Source organism: Herpailurus yagouaroundi, unplaced genomic scaffold (genome assembly GCF_014898765.1).
Source record: "Herpailurus yagouaroundi ecotype Mexico unplaced genomic scaffold, PumYag 77, whole genome shotgun sequence".
Classification (NCBI taxonomy): domain Eukaryota; kingdom Metazoa; phylum Chordata; class Mammalia; order Carnivora; family Felidae; genus Herpailurus; species Herpailurus yagouaroundi.
In genome coordinates, this window is record NW_024412388.1 from 21744935 (window position 1) to 21763495 (window position 18561).

Below are 18561 nucleotides of genomic sequence, written 5' to 3' on the forward strand. Positions count from 1 at the left end.
TCCCAGTTCGCAGAGGAGCAGACTGAGGCTCGGGACAAGTTAGAACTTGCCCAAGGTTGTACAGTTAGTTAGAGACAGGGCTGAGGCTTAAATCTAGGTGTACCTGGTGCCAAAGGCCATGCTTCTCTCTGGGCTGCACCTCCCTTAGTTTTCTAGGGCTGCCCTAACAAATTAACATGGACTTAAAACAACAGAAATGTATTCTGTCACAGTCCTAGAGGCCAAGAGTCCACAAGGTGTCTGCAGGGCGGTGCTTCCTCTGAAGGCGCTTGGGAAGAGTCCTTGCTTGCCTCCTCCTCCAGCTTCTGGTGGCTCCAGGCCTGCCTTGTGGCTGCATCACCCCAGCCTCTGCTTCTGTCTGCACCTTTACAAGGACACCTGTCACTGGCGTCATAGCCCACCCAGAGAATCCAGGATGGTCTCATCTCCAGATCCTTAATGATGTCTGCAAAGACTCCTTTTCCAAGTAAATTCAGTACATTCACAGGCCCTAAGGGTTGGGACATGGAAGTGTCTTTCTCGGGGCCACCATTCCACCCACCACAGTTATTAAAGGCTTGGTGGTGACAGTATCTCTGCTGAGCCCCTGGCCCACAGTGTGGATGTGCAGGGGGCGGGGAATTTCTGGAGCAGTTCAGAAGGAGAAGGAGATGAACAGAGTTGTGAGCTGAGGAGACCCACCTGGGGGCCTGTGTGGCAGGGGCTGCAGCCTAAGCTGATGCCCCACCAGCAGTGATGGGTGAGGTAGGAAACACTGGAAACCTCATCTGGGTATGGGCAGAATGCAGCCAGTCACGAGGCAGAAACCTGGACACCTGTCCGCAGAGGCCAGCCCTGCTTGCTGGGGCATATGTCCACGTTAATGGATTTGAGGTTTTAGATCCCACAGAAAATGGATTTGGCCTCACTTACTTGCTTAGAGAGATGGGAGGAGGCCAGGCCTGAGCACCATCTGTGTGCCTGCCATGTGGCTTACCTGCATCATCTCTGGCCCTCTGTTAACCCAAGAGGAGGGTATCCTATTTACTCAGATAGTCAGGAGCGTACCTGAGGGCTCCAGGTATGGCCCTGTGATGCTGAGAAGGCAGCTAACCAACCGGCCATAACAGCTCACTTGGACTGAGCACTTACTTGTATTAGCTCTGATCTCACCACAGCTGGATGAGGTGCGTACTGGTTTTTCTTTTTAATTTTTTTTAATGTTTATTTGTTTTTGAGAGAGACAGGAGAGAGCACGAGCAGGGGAGGGGCAGAGAGAGGGAGAGAATCTCTGAGAGGGGGCAGAATCTGAAGCAGGCCCCAGGGGGGCCCGACATGGGGCTCAAACTCACGAACTGTGAGATCATGACCTGAGCCGAAGTCAGATGCTTAACCGACGGAGCCACAATTGAGATGTGCACTGTTGATACCTCCTATTTTCCAACAGTCAGAAGGGAGAAGGGTTAGTTTTAGATTCTGTGATTCCATGAGCAGAATGGGGAACAATAGTACTGGGTGAAAAAGAGGCAGCCCTTAGTTCCAACAAAGAGAGAGAGAACTTGCTTACCCTGTGAGTCGTCCCAACAGTGGGCTGGACTGTGCCTGCGGGTGGTGAGTTCCCCCTCTCTGGGCACACTCAAGCAGAAACTGCAAGGCCATTTGTCTGGACTGCCTTAGAAGGAATGCCCGTGTCACTGTAAAGGTTCCTTCCAGCTCTGAGATTCTAGGAATCTTTTTCCCAAGGAGACCAACAGATATCTGAGTGCACAAAGGAGTTTATCATAACATTATTTATAATAACAAAAAAGTGGAAACAACGTCCATATCTTTCAATAGGGAATTTATTAAATTATTTCACGCAGGAGCTTCAGTGTCCATAAGTGAGACTAGACCCAGCCTGCAGTCTGTTTTTCTGTGGTCCTTGAGCTAAAAACAGTTTTTATGCTTTGAAAGGGTTGTAAAAAAACAAAACAAGAATATGCAACAGAGATCTTATGTGGCCTGAAAGCCTAAAATATTTACCCTCTGGCCCTTTACAGAAAAAGTCTGTTGACCTCTGGGTTAGAATAACAGTCCGTCATCAAAAATTATATTAATTTGTATCTATGGATATAGAGAGATGGTCACAGCATACTTTTGAGAGAAAGAAACAGGTTATGTAACAGTATTAGAGCAAGATCCCATTTATATAAAACAGGGTATGAGTGTTTGCAAGTTATCTGTAACAATGGCCTGTAATGTTAATAGTGGTTTTAAATTTTCTTTATTAAATGATTTCTGTATTATTTGAACATTTTATAGTGAGCAGCTATTATTTTTGAGATCTCAAAAAGCATTTGGAACAAAATTGATTCTAAATACTCCAGCAAACCATGCTGTTTGGAACCAAATGTGTTTCGATCTAGGCTGAAGCCATTTTGTTTGATTTGTCCCCAAGGTTGGATCGGACTGAGGGTGGTGCTCCTACCTTGTTGCCGTTATTGTGTTTCTTTTCAGGTCTCTTGCCCCCACTTTGATCCCCATGGGCTATGGTGTCTTAAGTGGAGAAAATACCCCTCCGTTTAGTGAGAAACAAATTAGCGGCTTTGGATAAATGATCTGACATTTCCCTTCGCCACGGCAGATCTGAGTCACTTCAGATTCAGGGCAAACAGGGTCAGGCTCAGGTGTCCTTCAGGGAACCTGGGTTGGTCTGGGTTGAGGATAGAAGTGAGGAGGAGGTGGGGAGGAAGAATTGGCTCAGTGTGAGCTCTTCAGTCTGTGGCTGGTTCCTTTCAAAGATTAGGCACCTGGACTCCTCCGTCCCACTGGGCCTCCTCCAGTAAACCCTGTGTCTCCTCTGACCTGGCCCTGTGCTGAGACCTGGGATACAGCATGGAGGGGACACAGTTCCTGCCTGAAGGATGCCCCAGTCTAGTCTGGAAGACACACAATGACATTTATTTCATTGACAAATGGGTTTTGAGCACATTATTATTTGTACTAGGAACTGCTGTAGGTTCTAGATACATAGTGGTGAGCAAGAGAAACACCATGCCTTTAGAGAGCTTATATTTTAATTGTCAACAAGAGTTGAGGGGGGCACAGAATATTTTGGGTCCCTGGGAGAGAAGCTGAAACCAAAGTTAAAATGAAGGTGCCGGGTTTTCAGGGAAAAGCACTCCATTTGAATCTCTACTCAGTCTCTTTCTGACTCTGCAACCTTGCTCCTTTACTGCCCTCTGTTAATTGAGAATAATAAATACTTTCTACCCTGTGGGGGTGTTGGGAGGACTAAATGATGGAAAATGTTTTCCCCATGCCTGGCACATCTTCTATGTCCAATAAATGTTTATTATCTAGTAAAAAAAAAAAAAGAGGGGGGCACCTGGGTGGCTCAGTTGGTTAAGTGCCCAACTTTGGCTCAGGTCATAAACTCAAGGTTCGTGAGTTTGAGCCCTGCGTCGGGCTCAGTGCTGACAGCTTGGAGCCTGGAGCTTGCTTCACATTCTGGGTCTCTCTCTCTCTGTCCCTCCCCTGCTCTCAATCTGTCTGTCTGTCTCTCAAAAATAAAGATTAAAAAAAAAGAAAAAGAAACAAAACTCAGGTGTACAGAGTATGGAAAATCATGCCTGGGAAAGACCCGGCACATTGTGCTTGTCTGTAAATGCTGGTTGCCACCCCCTTGTGACCAGAGGTGTACGTTTAGTTCTGAATTGACCTCTCTTCCTCATGTGTCGCCATTGTGCCTGTGACATTGTTCTGAGGTTTGTGGGTCTGTCTCTCCCAACCCCACCTGGACTGTGAGCAGATTGTCTCCACACTCCCAGACCATAGCAGGGTGCAGGAATGTGTGAAAAACAGAAGGACGCTGTGGAGCTAGCCCACGTCCAGACGTTTACTCCACTTGGTCTTGGCCTCCAGGCTGGGCCCCTCTCCCTGGCTACTGTTTGATGAGCTAGTGCAGGTGGCAGGGAGGCTGGGGGACAGTGAACAGCAAAGTGCAGAGACCAGATCTAAGGCTGCATCCCATTGCTGGCACTTTTGAGCTGCGTGACTTTGGGCGAGCCGTCCATCTTAGCTCATCTGTGGAGTGAGGACGGAATTAGCACTCAGGGCTGCAGTGAGAAGGAAATGAAGTCATGCAGTCACTGGTTTGGCATGGTGCCTGGCCCATGAAGGAAAAGACACACAGAGAATATTGCTTAAAGAACGCAAACAACCGGCCCAAAGCTGTCAGACCCGTCCCATGCAGGCCTTGCACGAAGGAGGGAGCGTTTTAACCTTCTGAGCACCAGGCACTAAGATAGCAGCCGCTCTAACCAAGTGCGTGGCTTTCCCCGGGGGTGAAAATTCTTACTAGGGGTTTGTCAGCTGAGAAGTGCAGCTCTCCAGAGGCGCAGGAGCATGTATGGACAATGTGCTTCAGGCACAGAGCACACCCGGTCTCCATCACGTTGAGGTGGTGATGATCTTCCCTGCCAATGGGGCTTGTCCGACAGATGATGGAATGGGTTTAAGGCTGTGGAATGAACGTGGCCGGTCACTCCGGCCTTCGTAGAAAGGGGGCTTCACTGAGGACTGAGAAACTAGATCATTATCCTTCTTTGTAGAGAGCAAACTCCCCTAGCAGCTGTGTAATTCAAGATGACCTAATGGAGGGTTTTGACTTAGAAGAAAAGCAAAGGATTTCCCAGGGCATCTTACAGTCAGTAGAGGTTTGCCAGGCTTACTATCCTCACCCCCAGAGGTGGACCCAGTGGGAACCTTATGAGAAAAAAGCAGAATAGTATCAGGGGAAAAAGAACCCCAAGGGTTGTCAGTTCTTGTCTACACGCCGGCCAGTAAGCTAGATACTTTCACATGTGTTGCTCCTAAAAAGCCAGTTACGCTGAAATTGCCAACAAGGACACAGGTTCAGAGAGGTGAAGTAATAAGTATGTTGAGGAACCAAGTTCTAAAGGATTCCCACACCACACTCTTAAACTTAGAAAACAGACACAATAACAGCACTTTATGATTCACTTTTTTTTAAAATTATGGTCAAATACAAGTAACATAAAATTCACCATTTTAACGAATTGTAAGTACGTTAAGTACATTGACATTGTTGTGCAGCCATTTCCACCATCCGTCTCCAGAACTTTTTCATCTTCCCAAACTGAAACTCCCTACCCATTAAATAAGAACCCCCCCCCCGCCCGCCGCCCAGCTCCTGATAACCACTTTCTGCCTCTATGAATCTGACTACCCTAAGTGCCTCATTATGAGTGGAGTCACAGAGGTTTTTGCCCTTTTGTCACTGGCTTATTTCACTCGGTACAGTGTCCTCAAGGTTCATGCATGTTGTAGCATGTGTCAGAATTTTCTTCCTTAAAAAGGAATGTTCTGTTGTATGTATAGACCACATCTTGTTTATCCATTCATTTGTCAATAGATACTTGGGTTGTTTCCACCTTTTGGCTATTATGAATGTGCTACTTTGTATATAGATACCTCTTGGAGACCCTGTTTTAATGCTTTGGGTATGTACCCAGAAGTGGAATTGCTGGACCATATGGCAATCCTGTTTTCAGGTTTTTTAAGGAATTGCTATTGCTGTTTTCCCACAGTGGCTACACCATTTTATATTCCCACGAACAGTGTACCAATTTCTCCACATCCTTGTCAACACTTGACATTTTTTTTAATGTTTATTTTTGAGGAGGGGCAGAGAGAGAGGGCCAGAGGATCTGAAGCAGTCTCTGTGCTGACAGCAGAGAGCCCGGCTCAGGGCTCGAACTCACAAACTGTGAGGTCCTGACCTGAGCCAAAGTCGGACTCTTAACTGACTGACCCACCCAGACATCCCTCTGTTTTTGTTTTTGTTTGTTTGTTTTTTTAAATAGTAGTCATCCTAATAGGTATCAAGTGGTATCTTATTGTGGTTTTGATTTGCATTTTCCTGGTGATTAATGATGTTGGGCATCTTTTCATGTGCTTATTGGTCATTTTGATATCTTTAGAGAAATGTCTATTTTTGCCCAAGTTTTTAATCCAGTTGTTTTTTTGCAAGTTTTTGCATTTCTTGCAAGTTTTTTGCCCAATTTTTAAACCAGTCGTTTGCTTTTTTTTTTTAAGTATTGACTTGTAGAAGTTCTTTATATATGTTGCATATTAAGCCCTTATCAGGTATGTGATTTACAAATATTTTCTCTCAGTCTGTGTGGGACCTTTTCATTCTGTTGATAGCATCCTTTGATGCACCAAGTTGTTTAATTTGAATGCAGTCCAGTTTACCTGTTTTTCTTTTATTGCCTGTGATTTTGGTGTTATATCCAAGAAATCATTGCCAAATCCAGCATCATGTAGCTTTTCCTCCGATATTTTCTTCTAAGAGCTTTATAGTTTTAGCTCTTACATTTAAGTCTTTCATCCATTTTTTTAGTTAGTTAATTAATTAATTAATTAATTAATTTAGAGAGGGAGAGAGAGAATGCATGCATGAGCAGGGAAGTGGCAGAGAGAGAGAGAGAGAGAGAGAGAGAGAGAGAGAGAGAGAGAGAAAGGGAGAATACCAAGCAGGCTCTGCACTATCAGAGCAGAGCCTGATGCAGGGCCCAAATTCATGAACCATGCAATCATGACCTGAGCTGAAATCAACAGTTGGATGCTTAACCAACTGAGCCACCCAGGTGCCCAGTCTTTCATCCATTGAGTTAATTTTTTTATATGGCATAAGGTAAGGATCTAATGTCATATCTACAGCTTTTTGAAATAGGAAAAAAATTAGAGACCAACAGTAGGGTTTTGAGGGGTGGGGCAGTAAATGATTTATCTTTCTAGAAAGTTCAGTCTCTCACCCAGTCTTGCTCTTCCCTTCATCTAGCCTCCACACAGTAGTCGAAGTGATCTTTTAAGAAACACACACAAATCAAACCACATCACTCTCTTGCTTAAAATCTCCAATGGCTTCCTGTTGCACTCAGAATAAAATCCAAACTTCCTGCTGTGCATGACTTGACCCCTGCTGACTTCCTGCTACATCTTCTGTTGCTTCCTCTTGGGCTTACTGCCATTTAGTCACACTTAATTTCTGATCTTTCCTGCAGCTCATTGAGCTTTTTGCTGCCACAGGGCCTTTACACATGCTGTTCTTTCTGCCTAAAACAACCTACCTCCTTATCTTCACATGGCTGACTCCTTATTCTTTCCAACCTGGTAGAAATGTCACCTTGTCTTAATCAGCTCAAACTGCCATAACAAAATACCATAGACTGGTTGGCCTAAACAACAGAAATTTATTTTCTCACAGTTCAGGAAGCTGAAAATGGAAGATGAAGGTGCCAGCATGGTCAGTTTCTGATGAGAGCTCTTTTTCTGGCTTCTAGGTGGCCACTTTCTTGCTGTGTCCTCATTTGGCAAGAAGAGAGGGCAGGGGAAGGAGAGGGAGAGAGGAGCAAGCTCTCAAGTGTCTCTTATAATTCAGTTCATAGCACACATTCTCAGAGAAGCCACTGTTGACCTTCCAATCGAAGCCAGATTCCTTCCACAAACCCCCCTCACACTCCCTCTGGGTAGTGTCTATGACCATACCCTGTTCTTATTCTTCATGGTAGAGCCATAATAGTGAGTAACTGTACACTAATCAGTGCAGCAATTTGTTTAATGTCTGTCTCCTCCCTGAGACCATGAATTTCAAGAAACTAGACTGTCGTCCTCACTCCTGTATTCCTTATTCAGTGCCTGGAACATACCAGATGCTTGATTATTAATCAATAACCTACCTGTTGGAAGAGTGAACAAACCTCAACCTGTAGTGAGTTCACATTCCTTGACTTTTTCACTAACTCTGGGCAGGGGAGGGGGGCAGGAAGGAAGGTAACATGCACTAAAGGGCAGTATAGAAAAGTCATTACCACATGTTGGCACTAGACTGCATGAATTAAATACCAGCTCTACTCCTTACTGGTCATGTGACTGTGGGCAAGTCACTTCATCTCTTTTGCCTTAGTTTATGTTCCTGAAGAGATGTCAACACCTATTTGGATGATGCAGAGCAATTCGAAGGGTAGTGCCAGGCTGAGCAGGGGTGAGGTATAGGGCTGAAAACAGGCACAGGGGATGGATTATCTATAGAGGGAGCATTGAGACCCTTAGGCCCCCCACTCTTGTACCCTGCACAGTCAGGTGACTAATGCTCCACTCTGCAGGAGGTTAAGGGTTTTTGCCTCAAGGTAAGCTGGAGGAACTCTGAACTTGGGCCCAGCAGACACAGAAAGGATCAGAGTGAGGTACCAAATGGAAAGTGGGGGGATCCACAGACTTCCTCTCCAGCTCTGCTACCATAATCCTGACAGCCAGAAGTATGCTCCCCAGGCAGGAGGTTAGAAGACTTTTTCTCAAGGTCCCAGAGAAGAGACATGCTGACACTGATATTTAGATGTTTCCCAATATAAAAGCTTGGTTTCTGCTTAGTCCCCCTACAGTGAGGCGCAGCAGTTGACAGGAGCCCCACACTGATGCACACATGCACACATGTGCACATGTGCACACACACACACACACACACACACACACACACACACACAGCTGCCAATTAGTTATTTAGTGCTTTACTCAAAGATCAACCTTAGTCACATATCACTAGATATTTGAAGGAAGTCTCCAGGATAAAAGAGGGAGGCCAAAGTAGACAAATAAATAGAAATGTTTGAAGCAAATAGTGCAGTGAGCAGAAGAAAATACAAAACAGAAATTATTAGTATCCTCAGAGAGATAAGAGAAGATATTGTATCCATGAAATAGGATGCTATAAATGCTATATAAAAAAGAAATAATAAAAGAAAGAGAAATGACACTGGGAAAATAAAACATGAGAGCCAAAATAAAATAAAAAAGTCAATAGAAAGGTTGAGAGGTAATGAAAAGTAAATTTCCCAGAGGATGTACCAAAAAGACAAAGAGATGGAAAACAGGAAAGATAAGAAAATTAAAGGATCAATCAAGAGGCCCAATATCTGACTGACAATTTTCTAGGGATTCCAGGGAAAGCAGAAGGGAGTTAATTATCAAAGATATGAAGTGAGGATATTTCATATTGAAGGACATGAATCTTCAGAATGAGAGGGACCAATACAAATGAAAACAACCACCCTAAGGCATCTCATTACAAAATATCAGAATACCAGGGATAAAGAGAAGACCCTAAATGTTTTGAAGGTGGAGAGAACAGATTATATACACATCACCAAGAATCAGAATGGTTTCAGATACCTCAGTGGCAACACTTGAAGCTAGAAGATGAGGGAGCCATGCCTTCAAAATTCTGATGGAAAACTATTTCCAACTTACTGTTCCATATACAGTCAAATCAGAAGTGAGGATAGAATAAAGACATTCTCAGACATGTGTAAATGGGTATAAAAAGGGTATAAAATTTTACTTCCTATGTGTCCTTTCTTAGGAAGTGACTAGAAGAGGTGTTTCACTAAAGTGAGGGCATTATCCAAGATAGAAAAGACTTGCAAACCAGGAATCAGGCTCTTCAGCACAGGAGGACAGCTATGCAGCTGGCCTAGAAAGCAACTAGTTCCAAATTAAAAGGGAGGAGGAAGATTCCAGGAGGTGAGTCACTAGCAAAACAAAAGGAACTGATAGATTATGTGACTGTGTAGAAAAAGCATTTTACAAGTCTGCTGGAATGTTTGAGGAGATTTCACAATATGTACGTAGAACTAAGCAAATGAGGAAAAGATAGGCAATTGTCAACTCCAGGAAAACCAAAAATATGTACAGAGAAATAAACTTAATTATAGTATACCATTTGGTTCAGCAATGGGCAATATCTATAAAGTAGTGAGAATGTAAACCCCAAAAAAGAGATATTATATCCCAGATTTTAATTTAACTAAAAATTTAGAAGTTGTGATAAAACTATACTGAATGGATGGAGACAGGAAATGGAGCTGGGTAGTGTAAGAGAATTAATACTCATCTAGTGTATTAGGGGTTGTGGAGGACATTACTAGTATTCACTAATATCTGGTTTTCCTTGCTTCTGGGCACATAGAAGACTGTACTTCTCAACCCCTTGTCATTGGGTGGAGCCACGTGACTAGTTCTGGTCAGTCACCTGCAGCTGTTTCTTTTCCTCTGTGTTAATCAAGGAGGACTTGGGTTAAGATGGCAGAGCCACAAGTCTGAAACGAACTGGCATTGCCTTATGGAATATAGCTGTCCTGGAGACACTGCATGGACTCTGAAAGGATAAGAAATAAACTTATTGTGTGAAGCCACTGAAATATTTGTTACTGCTGTGTAGCCTGGCTTAACTGATACAAACTTCAACACATACTGTCTAAAACTGATAAATTAAGAAATAGCCAACTATGCATATTACTTAGAATTATGGAGATAATCACTAGAAGAATAATTAAACATATTAAAAATGTTGCCTTTGGGGAGCAGGAAAGAGGAGTTAGGAACCTGTTTTCATTTATAGTACTATATGACTTTTTTACACAAAGTAATTTGTAATTGCATTACATTGGCAAAGAAAATTTTATAAAAATCTGTGTGTGTGTGTGTGTGTGTGTGTGTGTGTGTGTGTGTGTGTGTGTTGGAAGGATTCCCACCAAACCATTACAGTGGCTTTTCTTAGCAGGAAGGACATGCTAGACTGGGCATCTGAGGAACTACAAATCTGGTGGGACATGGAAGGCACTATGGGGAAGGAGTCTACCCCATTGGAATGCAGTCTGAGGGGTCTGATTTTCATCCAGATGGCAATGGAGAGTCGTGGAAGACTAATAAGCCGTAGAGTATTCTGAGCAAATCTACTTTTGTAGTGAGCACCCTGACTTACCTGGACGATGAATTGTGGGGGGAGGGAGGAGGCTGCATGGTCTCCGTGAGAGCCTGGACTAAGACCTGCACGCAAACAAATGTCTATCAAGGGCCTGCTGTTTGCCAGGTGCTATTGGTATGCCCAGCCATGCAGCAGGGAACAAAATGGACCAAGTCCCCTCCCTTTCGGGGAGATTACATGGGTGAGAGAGGCAAACGGAGAGAAAAGAAGTATAAGTCAGGTGGTGGCTCGTGCTATAAAGAAAAATGAAGCAGTTTAAGGAGACGGAGAGATGGAGGGGAGAGGGGTATTTAGACAGGGCGGCCAGGCGTGGCCTCTCTGTGGAGGTGACATTCGAATAGAGTCCTGAATTAAGGGAAGGAGCAAGTCATGCAAAATGTGGGGTTCCAGGCTGAAGGAAGAGCAGTCCAGAGGACCTGAGGTGGGAATGGGCTTGCTGTGCCCCAAGGAACTGCAGAGAGGCCAATGGGGTGGGGGCGGGGCACATCTGGCAAGGGGAAAGTTCTGGGAGCCGAGGCCCTGAGAGGTGGTAGGAACCAGTTCATGGAATACGGAGAGAACCCCAGGGAGCTCCTGGGGGGAGGGGGTTGAGAGCGGGAGAACGGCATGATTTGTCCCAGGAGGCCAGCAGGGCCAGGCTTGGCAGTCGGTTAGTTGAGGAGGATGTGGGGGCACTGGTTAGGACGGGAGCCTCTGGGGCTCTGCCCAGCAGTCAGTGCGGTGCCACTCAGCCCTGCCTGGACCAGCTACAGCAGCTTCATCACCCACTTCCCAGCATCCCAGCCCCCTCTGGGAATTGAAGGATCCTCACAAATCAAAATAGCAGGCAAAGAACAGCCGCTAATTGTTCTGCGTAAAAGAAGCGAAATTAGACGAGTCAGCTGTGGGGTTGAGACCGCCTCCCACACAGCTGTGATCCCGCACCCCGCTGAAGACAGGCTTCCCGAGACTTGCAATTCTGCTGTCTCTGAGCAAAACTTTCTGCTTCTCCAGCCCTGGGGCAAATGACAGCTATTCGGGGAGGGAGTGAGACAGATGCTGGCCCTGGAGGACAATGAGAGAGTCCATTTTTTTTTTTTTTTTAAAACTGAAAAAAACCAGTCCCTTCATGAAGGAAGAGATTTCGCTGATACGAATTAATTCAGTCATTTAAAACACATTGGGGGCACTCAATGTGCATTCATTGCACGTTCTCACAGTTGCCACAACAGTGTCCTGGGTACCCAGGGCCAGCGTGGTAGCAGGGGGTTTCTAGAGGGGTGGAGGCAGGCAGTGTGGTTCCACCTTTGGGGCAGAGTGGAAAGAGAGCACCGGTCTGGGAGTCAGGAGGTCTAAGTTCTCGCCTTGGCTCTGCCACTGTGGCTGTGTGATCTTGGGTGAGCCATGACCCCTCTCTGGGCTTCAGTTTCCCTGTCTTTTCTCAAGATGGGCTTTAGGCCACGTGGTGTTTCTCAAACTTTAGAGCCCATAAGAATCACTTGCGGGTGGTGCTTGTTAAAGATTTCTGGGACACCTGGCTGGCTCACATGGTAGAGCAGGTGATGTGACTCTTGATATCGGGGTTGTGAGTTCAAGCCCCACGTTGGGCCTAGAGCTTACTTAAAAAAAAACAAAAACAAAAAAACAGATGAAGATTGCTAGGCCTGGGTGCCATAGATTCAGATTTTAGTAGGTCTGAGGTGGGGTCCAAGTCTGTACTTCTAGGAATTCTGAAGGGAGTCCTTGGACCATACTTGCATAAAATCACTTTCCCTCAATCTCTCAAGGGCTCTTCCTGCTCTGAAATTTGAGGAGTCATTCGTGCAACCCTTCTCTGGGTTTCTCAGATCACTCTAGGGGCATGAAAGAAGTCCTATTCCCTGCCTCGGTGTACCTGTGTGTTTCTGCGCCGATCACATTGCACTGGGACAGTATTTCAGTGTATGCAGCCCCCGCTCGCCCCCTCCCCAGGATGTCCTGTGCCCAGCACAGGCCCTGGTACAGAGAGGGCCATGACGGAAATGTAGGCCGAACAAGCGGGCAGCTGTGGTGCAGGCAGCTGCATGGCAGCGTAGATCATGGAGGGATGTTTCAGGTGCAGGAAGGCTTAGTTGCAGACATCTGGCTTGGACACCGGGGCTCATGCCTTGGGTTGGATGTATGGGTGAGTCCAGCTGCATGGGGATAAGAAGGTCTGGAAGGAACCACAGGAAGGACTGGGAGCCCTGGTCCACCATACAGAGCATCCCAGGAGGTCCAAGGCCCCACCCAGTCTGCTAGGCAGAGTCCCTTCCTCAGAGCTGGCCAGTCATATTTCCAAAAGGTCAGTGGAAGAAGCCAGAGGGTCAGGTCACTCTCGTATAGTCCCCAGCTTCATTGTTCACATAGGAAGAATAATAACTATCATATAGTGAGCCCTTGCATGCTTTGGGCTCAGGGATACGTGCTGTATGATCTATGAACTCTATGAGGTTGGTAAAAGCATCACTCCCTTTTTACAATTTACAGACTCTGAGGCTTAGAGAGTTCAAATTACCAGCCCAGAGTCCCTCTGTTACTAACTAGTAGAAGCAGGGTTAGAACCTAGACCTGTTTTCCTCTGGAGCCCAGTTTTGTTTTTAACCATGTTGCTTAGTACCCCTCAGATGACAAAGGATTTTTTCCTAAAATACTTTCTGCCAAAGTCACCCACAGCCAGAGAAATCCTTTTGCATCTGTTATAGTGAGAAGGAGTGATGCTGAGTCAGAGTGTTTAGGGTTCTAGTCCCACCTCTGCCACTGACCTTCTGTGTGTGACTTTGGGCAAATCATTTCCTCTGAGTCTCATGTGCAACTGAAATCTGTGAAATGGGGACGATTACACACGCACTTCCTTTTAAGGTACACTAAGATGAAGACAGCCACCAACATCTATATCTTCAACCTGGCCCTGGCAGATGCACTGGCCACCAGCACACTGCCCTTCCAGAGTGCCAAGTACCTGATGGAGACATGGCCCTTTGGAGAACTGCTCTGCAAGGTTGTGCTCTCCATTGACTACTACAACATGTTCACCAGCATCTTCACACTCACCATGATGAGTGTCGACCGCTATATTGCTGTCTGCCACCCTGTCAAGGCCCTGGACTTCCGCACACCTGCCAAGGCCAAGCTGATCAACATCTGCATCTGGGTCCTGGCCTCAGGTGTTGGTGTACCCATCATGGTCATGGCCGTGACCCGCCCCCGGGGTGAGTGAGTGAGGAAGCTTTGGTACAGCCACTGACCACAGAAGGCAGCATGGGGGCCCCTGTGGGTATGCAGGCCACTTACTAGAGTGGATGTAGTTGGCTCCATACCAGTAGAGGTGTGGATTGCTGATCAAAGTGTGGGTGGCTGGCTAGTGAGAGGGTGTGTAGTCAACCAATTGGACATGAATGGTTGACTATTGTGACAACGGATGACTGGTCAGTGGTCAGATGGGTTGCTGGCCAACGGAAATTTACGAATGGGATGGTGGAGGGTTGATCTATGGGGATGTAGCAGCTGGCCAGGAGTGTGTGGATGACTGGCTTAAAGGGAGATGGGTGGCCAATTGGGTGAGGGTGTCACTGACCAGGGAGCAGCGGAGGCCATAAGATCTACAGTCTCCTCCCAAATGCCCTTCCACCCCAGTTTGAAAACCACTGGCCCAGATGACCAAAGCAAGCCCTAGAGAATGGCCGTTAGAGAATAACAGGTACATTCCCTCAGAGTAAAAATGGTAACTAGTTTAGTAACTACTTCTATCAGTCAGGGTGGCAGCTGTAACAAGCAATCCCCAAAGCTCAGTGCTTAACAGTATAGTTTATTTCTCACTCATATCACCGTCTAACGTGAATCAGAGGAGGAGGAGCTCTTATTCCACAGTTCTTCAGGAACCCAGGCTCCTAAAGAAGGTTTTGGAATCCTCCACTGCTGGCATTTGGCCAACAGATGAATATGGAGAAGGAGTGATAGAGTATGGCCAACATTTAGATGTTATGGCCCATCTCCTCCTAGTGATAGCTGGTTATGTGGCTCCTGCTTGACATAAGGAAGTGGGACAGAAAGTAGTTTTAACCATGTTAAAGACCTTGGTCACTAACCTATCTGAGCCACACTGTATCATGGGGTGTTGAGAGGATTAAATGAGGCTCTATGTGTAAAATATTCAGGACAAGGCAGGGATACATCCAGAATCAGAGAGGTCAGGTGGCTTACTTAGGGTCACGTGGCTAGGCATTTGATGGAACTTGGCCTAGCACCCAAGGCTCCTGCCCTTGTATCTGTTACTCCTATTGCCCCCTGAGTTGGAGGTCTGCAGAGGGTCGTGCTGTGGGTGGAAGGGGAATAGGTTTGGTGGGAGGCCTTTTGACCACCTTAACCATCACATACAGCTTCCCTGTAATTGGTCTTGACTCAGCAGCTGGGCCCCATTGCTCACTGCCAGCCTTCAGTTTATGGGCCATTAACTGTAGCCCTGCTAGGGGTCAGACCAGATGGGCCTCCTCTCTCCGCACTCCATCCCCTGCACATCCTCCCCGCTCAGCACTTGGTTCTGTATGCAGCTTGCTGTGTGACCTTGGACAAGTGCTGTTCCTCTCTGAGCCTTGTTCTGCCATCTGCACAATGAAGTCCTTGGACTCAGTCATCCCTGGGGGTCCTGCCATCCTGGTGTCCAGTGGACCCCCTCTGTGGATCCCCAGCACCCTTTCTACAACTCTCAGGATCCAAGTCCACAGCATGGCTCCTCAAATCCCAGAGTTCCAAGAGATCTTGGGAGCTCCCCAGGAGAGTCTCAGGCCTGTTTCTGAATCCCAAAACATCCACTAAGGTGCTCATCCAGCCCACACCCACACTCCAGGAACAGGGAGCTCATTCCACCCTGGGTACACCTGGGGACAAATCTAGCAGTCAGCTCTTCTTGCCATTAAGCTGAGATCTGCCTCCCTGACCTAGCCCTGACTTCTGGACTCCTATATGTATCTGTCCCTCTGCCCTGTGACTACACCAAGAGCTTGAACCACCTTGTACTAATGTTTCACATGCCGTAGCCTATTGAATCCTTGCAACAACAACCCTGTGAGGTTTAAGTACTGTTATCAGTCCTACTTTGTGGAAGCTCTCCTAGAGGCTGAATAATTTGCCCAGGTTCACACCACAGGTTTAGTAAGGCCTGAGTTCTCTTAATTCATGCTCTCTAGGTCAATCTTAGCAGTATTGTCCCCATTGCAGCTAGTCTGGAAATGGGTAGGGTGTTTTGAGTTCTCACAACAACTGGCATTTGGGGGCTTTGGGCTAAACTATATGATTACTGCTGGCCATGGATGTAGAGGCTTTGGAAGGGACTGGAAGAAAATATAGAAAGGAGACCTCCTAGATTAGGGCCAATCCCGCTGGGGTCTTTAAGGATGAGTAGGAGTTCATCAAGTACAGAAGTGTAAGAGGACATTCCAGACAGAAGAATTACCTTGAGCAAAGGCCAGGAGGAGGCGTGGGACCTGCCCAAACCAAGAAGGGTAGCAAGCAGGCAGGGTATGCTCAGGCCCACACAACCCTCACCTCCTCCTGTCTGTCTCTCCTTGTTTCCCCGGCAGACGGGGCAGTGGTATGCACCCTCCAGTTCCCCAGCCCCAGCTGGTACTGGGATACGGTGACCAAGATCTGCGTGTTCCTCTTCGCCTTCGTCGTGCCCATCCTCATCATCACCGTGTGCTACGGCCTGATGCTGCTGCGCCTGCGCAGCGTGCGCCTACTCTCCGGCTCCAAGGAGAAGGACCGAAGCTTGCGGCGCATCACGCGCATGGTGCTCGTGGTGGTGGGCGCCTTCGTGGTGTGCTGGGCGCCCATCCACATCTTCGTCATCGTCTGGACGCTGGTGGACATCGACCGCCGCGACCCGCTCGTGGTGGCCGCGCTGCACCTGTGCATCGCCCTCGGCTACGCCAACAGCAGCCTCAACCCCGTGCTCTACGCCTTCCTCGACGAGAACTTCAAGCGCTGCTTCCGCCAGCTCTGCCGCATGCCCTGCGGCCGCCCGGAGCGGAGCAGCTTTAGCCGCGCCCGCGAAACCGCGGCCCGCGAACGGGTCACCGCCTGCACCCCGTCCGACGGTCCCGGCGGGGGGGCTGCCGCGTGACCGCGCCGGCCCGCCCCGCCGCCGTCCTCCCACTCCCCGGGGTGACCTGGCCGACTCCCCGGGCTCGCAGGGGGCGGGGCCGCGACGCGGAGTGGGGCGAACAGGGCCCCTGTTTTGGAGAAGGGGGCCCGTGCTGGAGCGGAGGCAGGGGCCGAGAGACTGGAGCCCCTGCGAGGGAGGGGGGGGCCTCGGGTGCGGGGCGGGGCACGGGGCAAGGCGGTGGCGCGGTGCCTCCGGGCTGGGTGGGGGCGCGGTCGGCTTGGTGTTGGGTGAGAAGAGCTGGCGACCCTGGTGGAGCAGGGCCTGTGGCTCTGGGACTCGGCGGCTCAAACGGGGCCTCTGCGGTGAGCCAGCTTCCGGTTCTGGCCAGAGCAGGCTTGCTGGCCTGGGACCTGAAGAACTGGGCCCGGGACCCAGGGAGCAGTGCTAGAGTTGGAGGCTTGACAAAGGGGCTGCAAGAGTGGGTCTCTGTGTGGTGGGGCCGGGCCTCTTCTGGGGGCGAGGGGGACGGACAGGACAGTGAGGCGGCCTGCGGCTCAAGATTGGGTCGTGAGGATAGGATAGGGCCTGTGTGCAGGGGGTGGGCGCCTCAACCTTGGGGTAGAGTCCCAAGCCCTGAGTTCTAGCAAGAGGCGGGGCTTGCCGAGCCCTAGGTCCAACTGGACTTTATAAATAAAGAGAAAATAAAACAGAGAGGGAGAGAGAATATACCTTTTCTGTTCTTGACAGCCATTTTCTTGGAATGGCTTCAGCAGCGACGTAGTGTCCCCAGCACATTGTGCCAGTGGGCCCTGGGACATGACAGTGGAGCAGGGCTAGCGGCTTCAGGCAGGGCCTCAGCTGGGGTAGGGTCTCCAGCCCTGAGCTCTGTGGGGCTAAGAAGGAGGTCCTGTAGCTCCAACACCAGAGCTACAAGTCAGCCTCTGAGCCAAGGGCGGTGGGCGGGCAGAGGTGAGGCTGGGGAACTTCCGCTGTGACATTAGGTCCCCAAACTGGGGGACAGACGCTGGTGGGGGGGGGGGGGGGGCGTCCCAGGGGCCTGACTTCTCTGCCCAGGTACCGGAGGACGGAGGACCGCGCTAGTTAGAGCTCCATGGACCCTGGGACTGGATAGGGGCATCTGAAGCACCAATGTGGATTTTTCTCCTCCCAGTCTTGGGTGTCTGGTAAGGACCTCCAGGAGAAATCCTCTCCCTTCTCCCAACCCCTGGCTGTGCCCAGTGTGTCCAGTGTTTCCAATGCTGTGTGCTCCCCAGCCACCACCACCCCCCCCCCCCCCCCCCGCCCTGCTTATCCCAGCTGCCCCCTTCAAGCTGCGGAGGGCGAGTCCACCCCGAGCAAGGCATAGAGGTTTTTCTCTTCGTATGTTTGGCATTTTATTCAGGCATTCCCAGATCTTTGCTTTCCTGAATATGGGGGTCTGTCCTTGTTCCCTGAGCCTCCCCCGTGCTTCCATCGCCTCTCCCCGCCCCCTCCCCCCACAGGCGCACACACCCCTGACTCCCTATTGAAGCAGTGAGCTGACATCCTTGTAGAAACAAATTAACTTTCTTCCCTTTTTGGGACAGATGGAGAGAAATTGACGTCTTTGTCTCAAACCACAAAAAAAAAAAAAAAAAAAAAAAAAAAAAAAAAG

The 18561-nt window shown here is 48.4% G+C and overlaps 1 protein-coding gene across 2 annotated transcripts in view; it reads left to right on the forward strand.

The window, feature by feature from the left end:
• The window catches only part of OPRD1 (opioid receptor delta 1), a 65862-nt gene extending 48799 nt beyond the window's left edge, over nt 1–17063 (forward strand). Inside the window, exons 1-3 of one of the 2 annotated variants that reach the window (XM_040466938.1) lie at nt 962–1166; nt 13667–14016; nt 16384–17063. In XM_040466938.1, coding sequence (XP_040322872.1) covers nt 1162–1166; nt 13667–14016; nt 16384–16925 — 897 coding nt within the window. In that variant the 5' untranslated portion in view covers nt 962–1161 and the 3' untranslated portion in view covers nt 16926–17063. Of the gene's footprint in view, nt 1–961; nt 1167–13666; nt 14017–16383 lie in introns of those variants that run through there. The other variant, XM_040466931.1, reaches the window with a different exon arrangement.
• Nucleotides 17064–18561: the final 1498 nt, after the last annotated feature.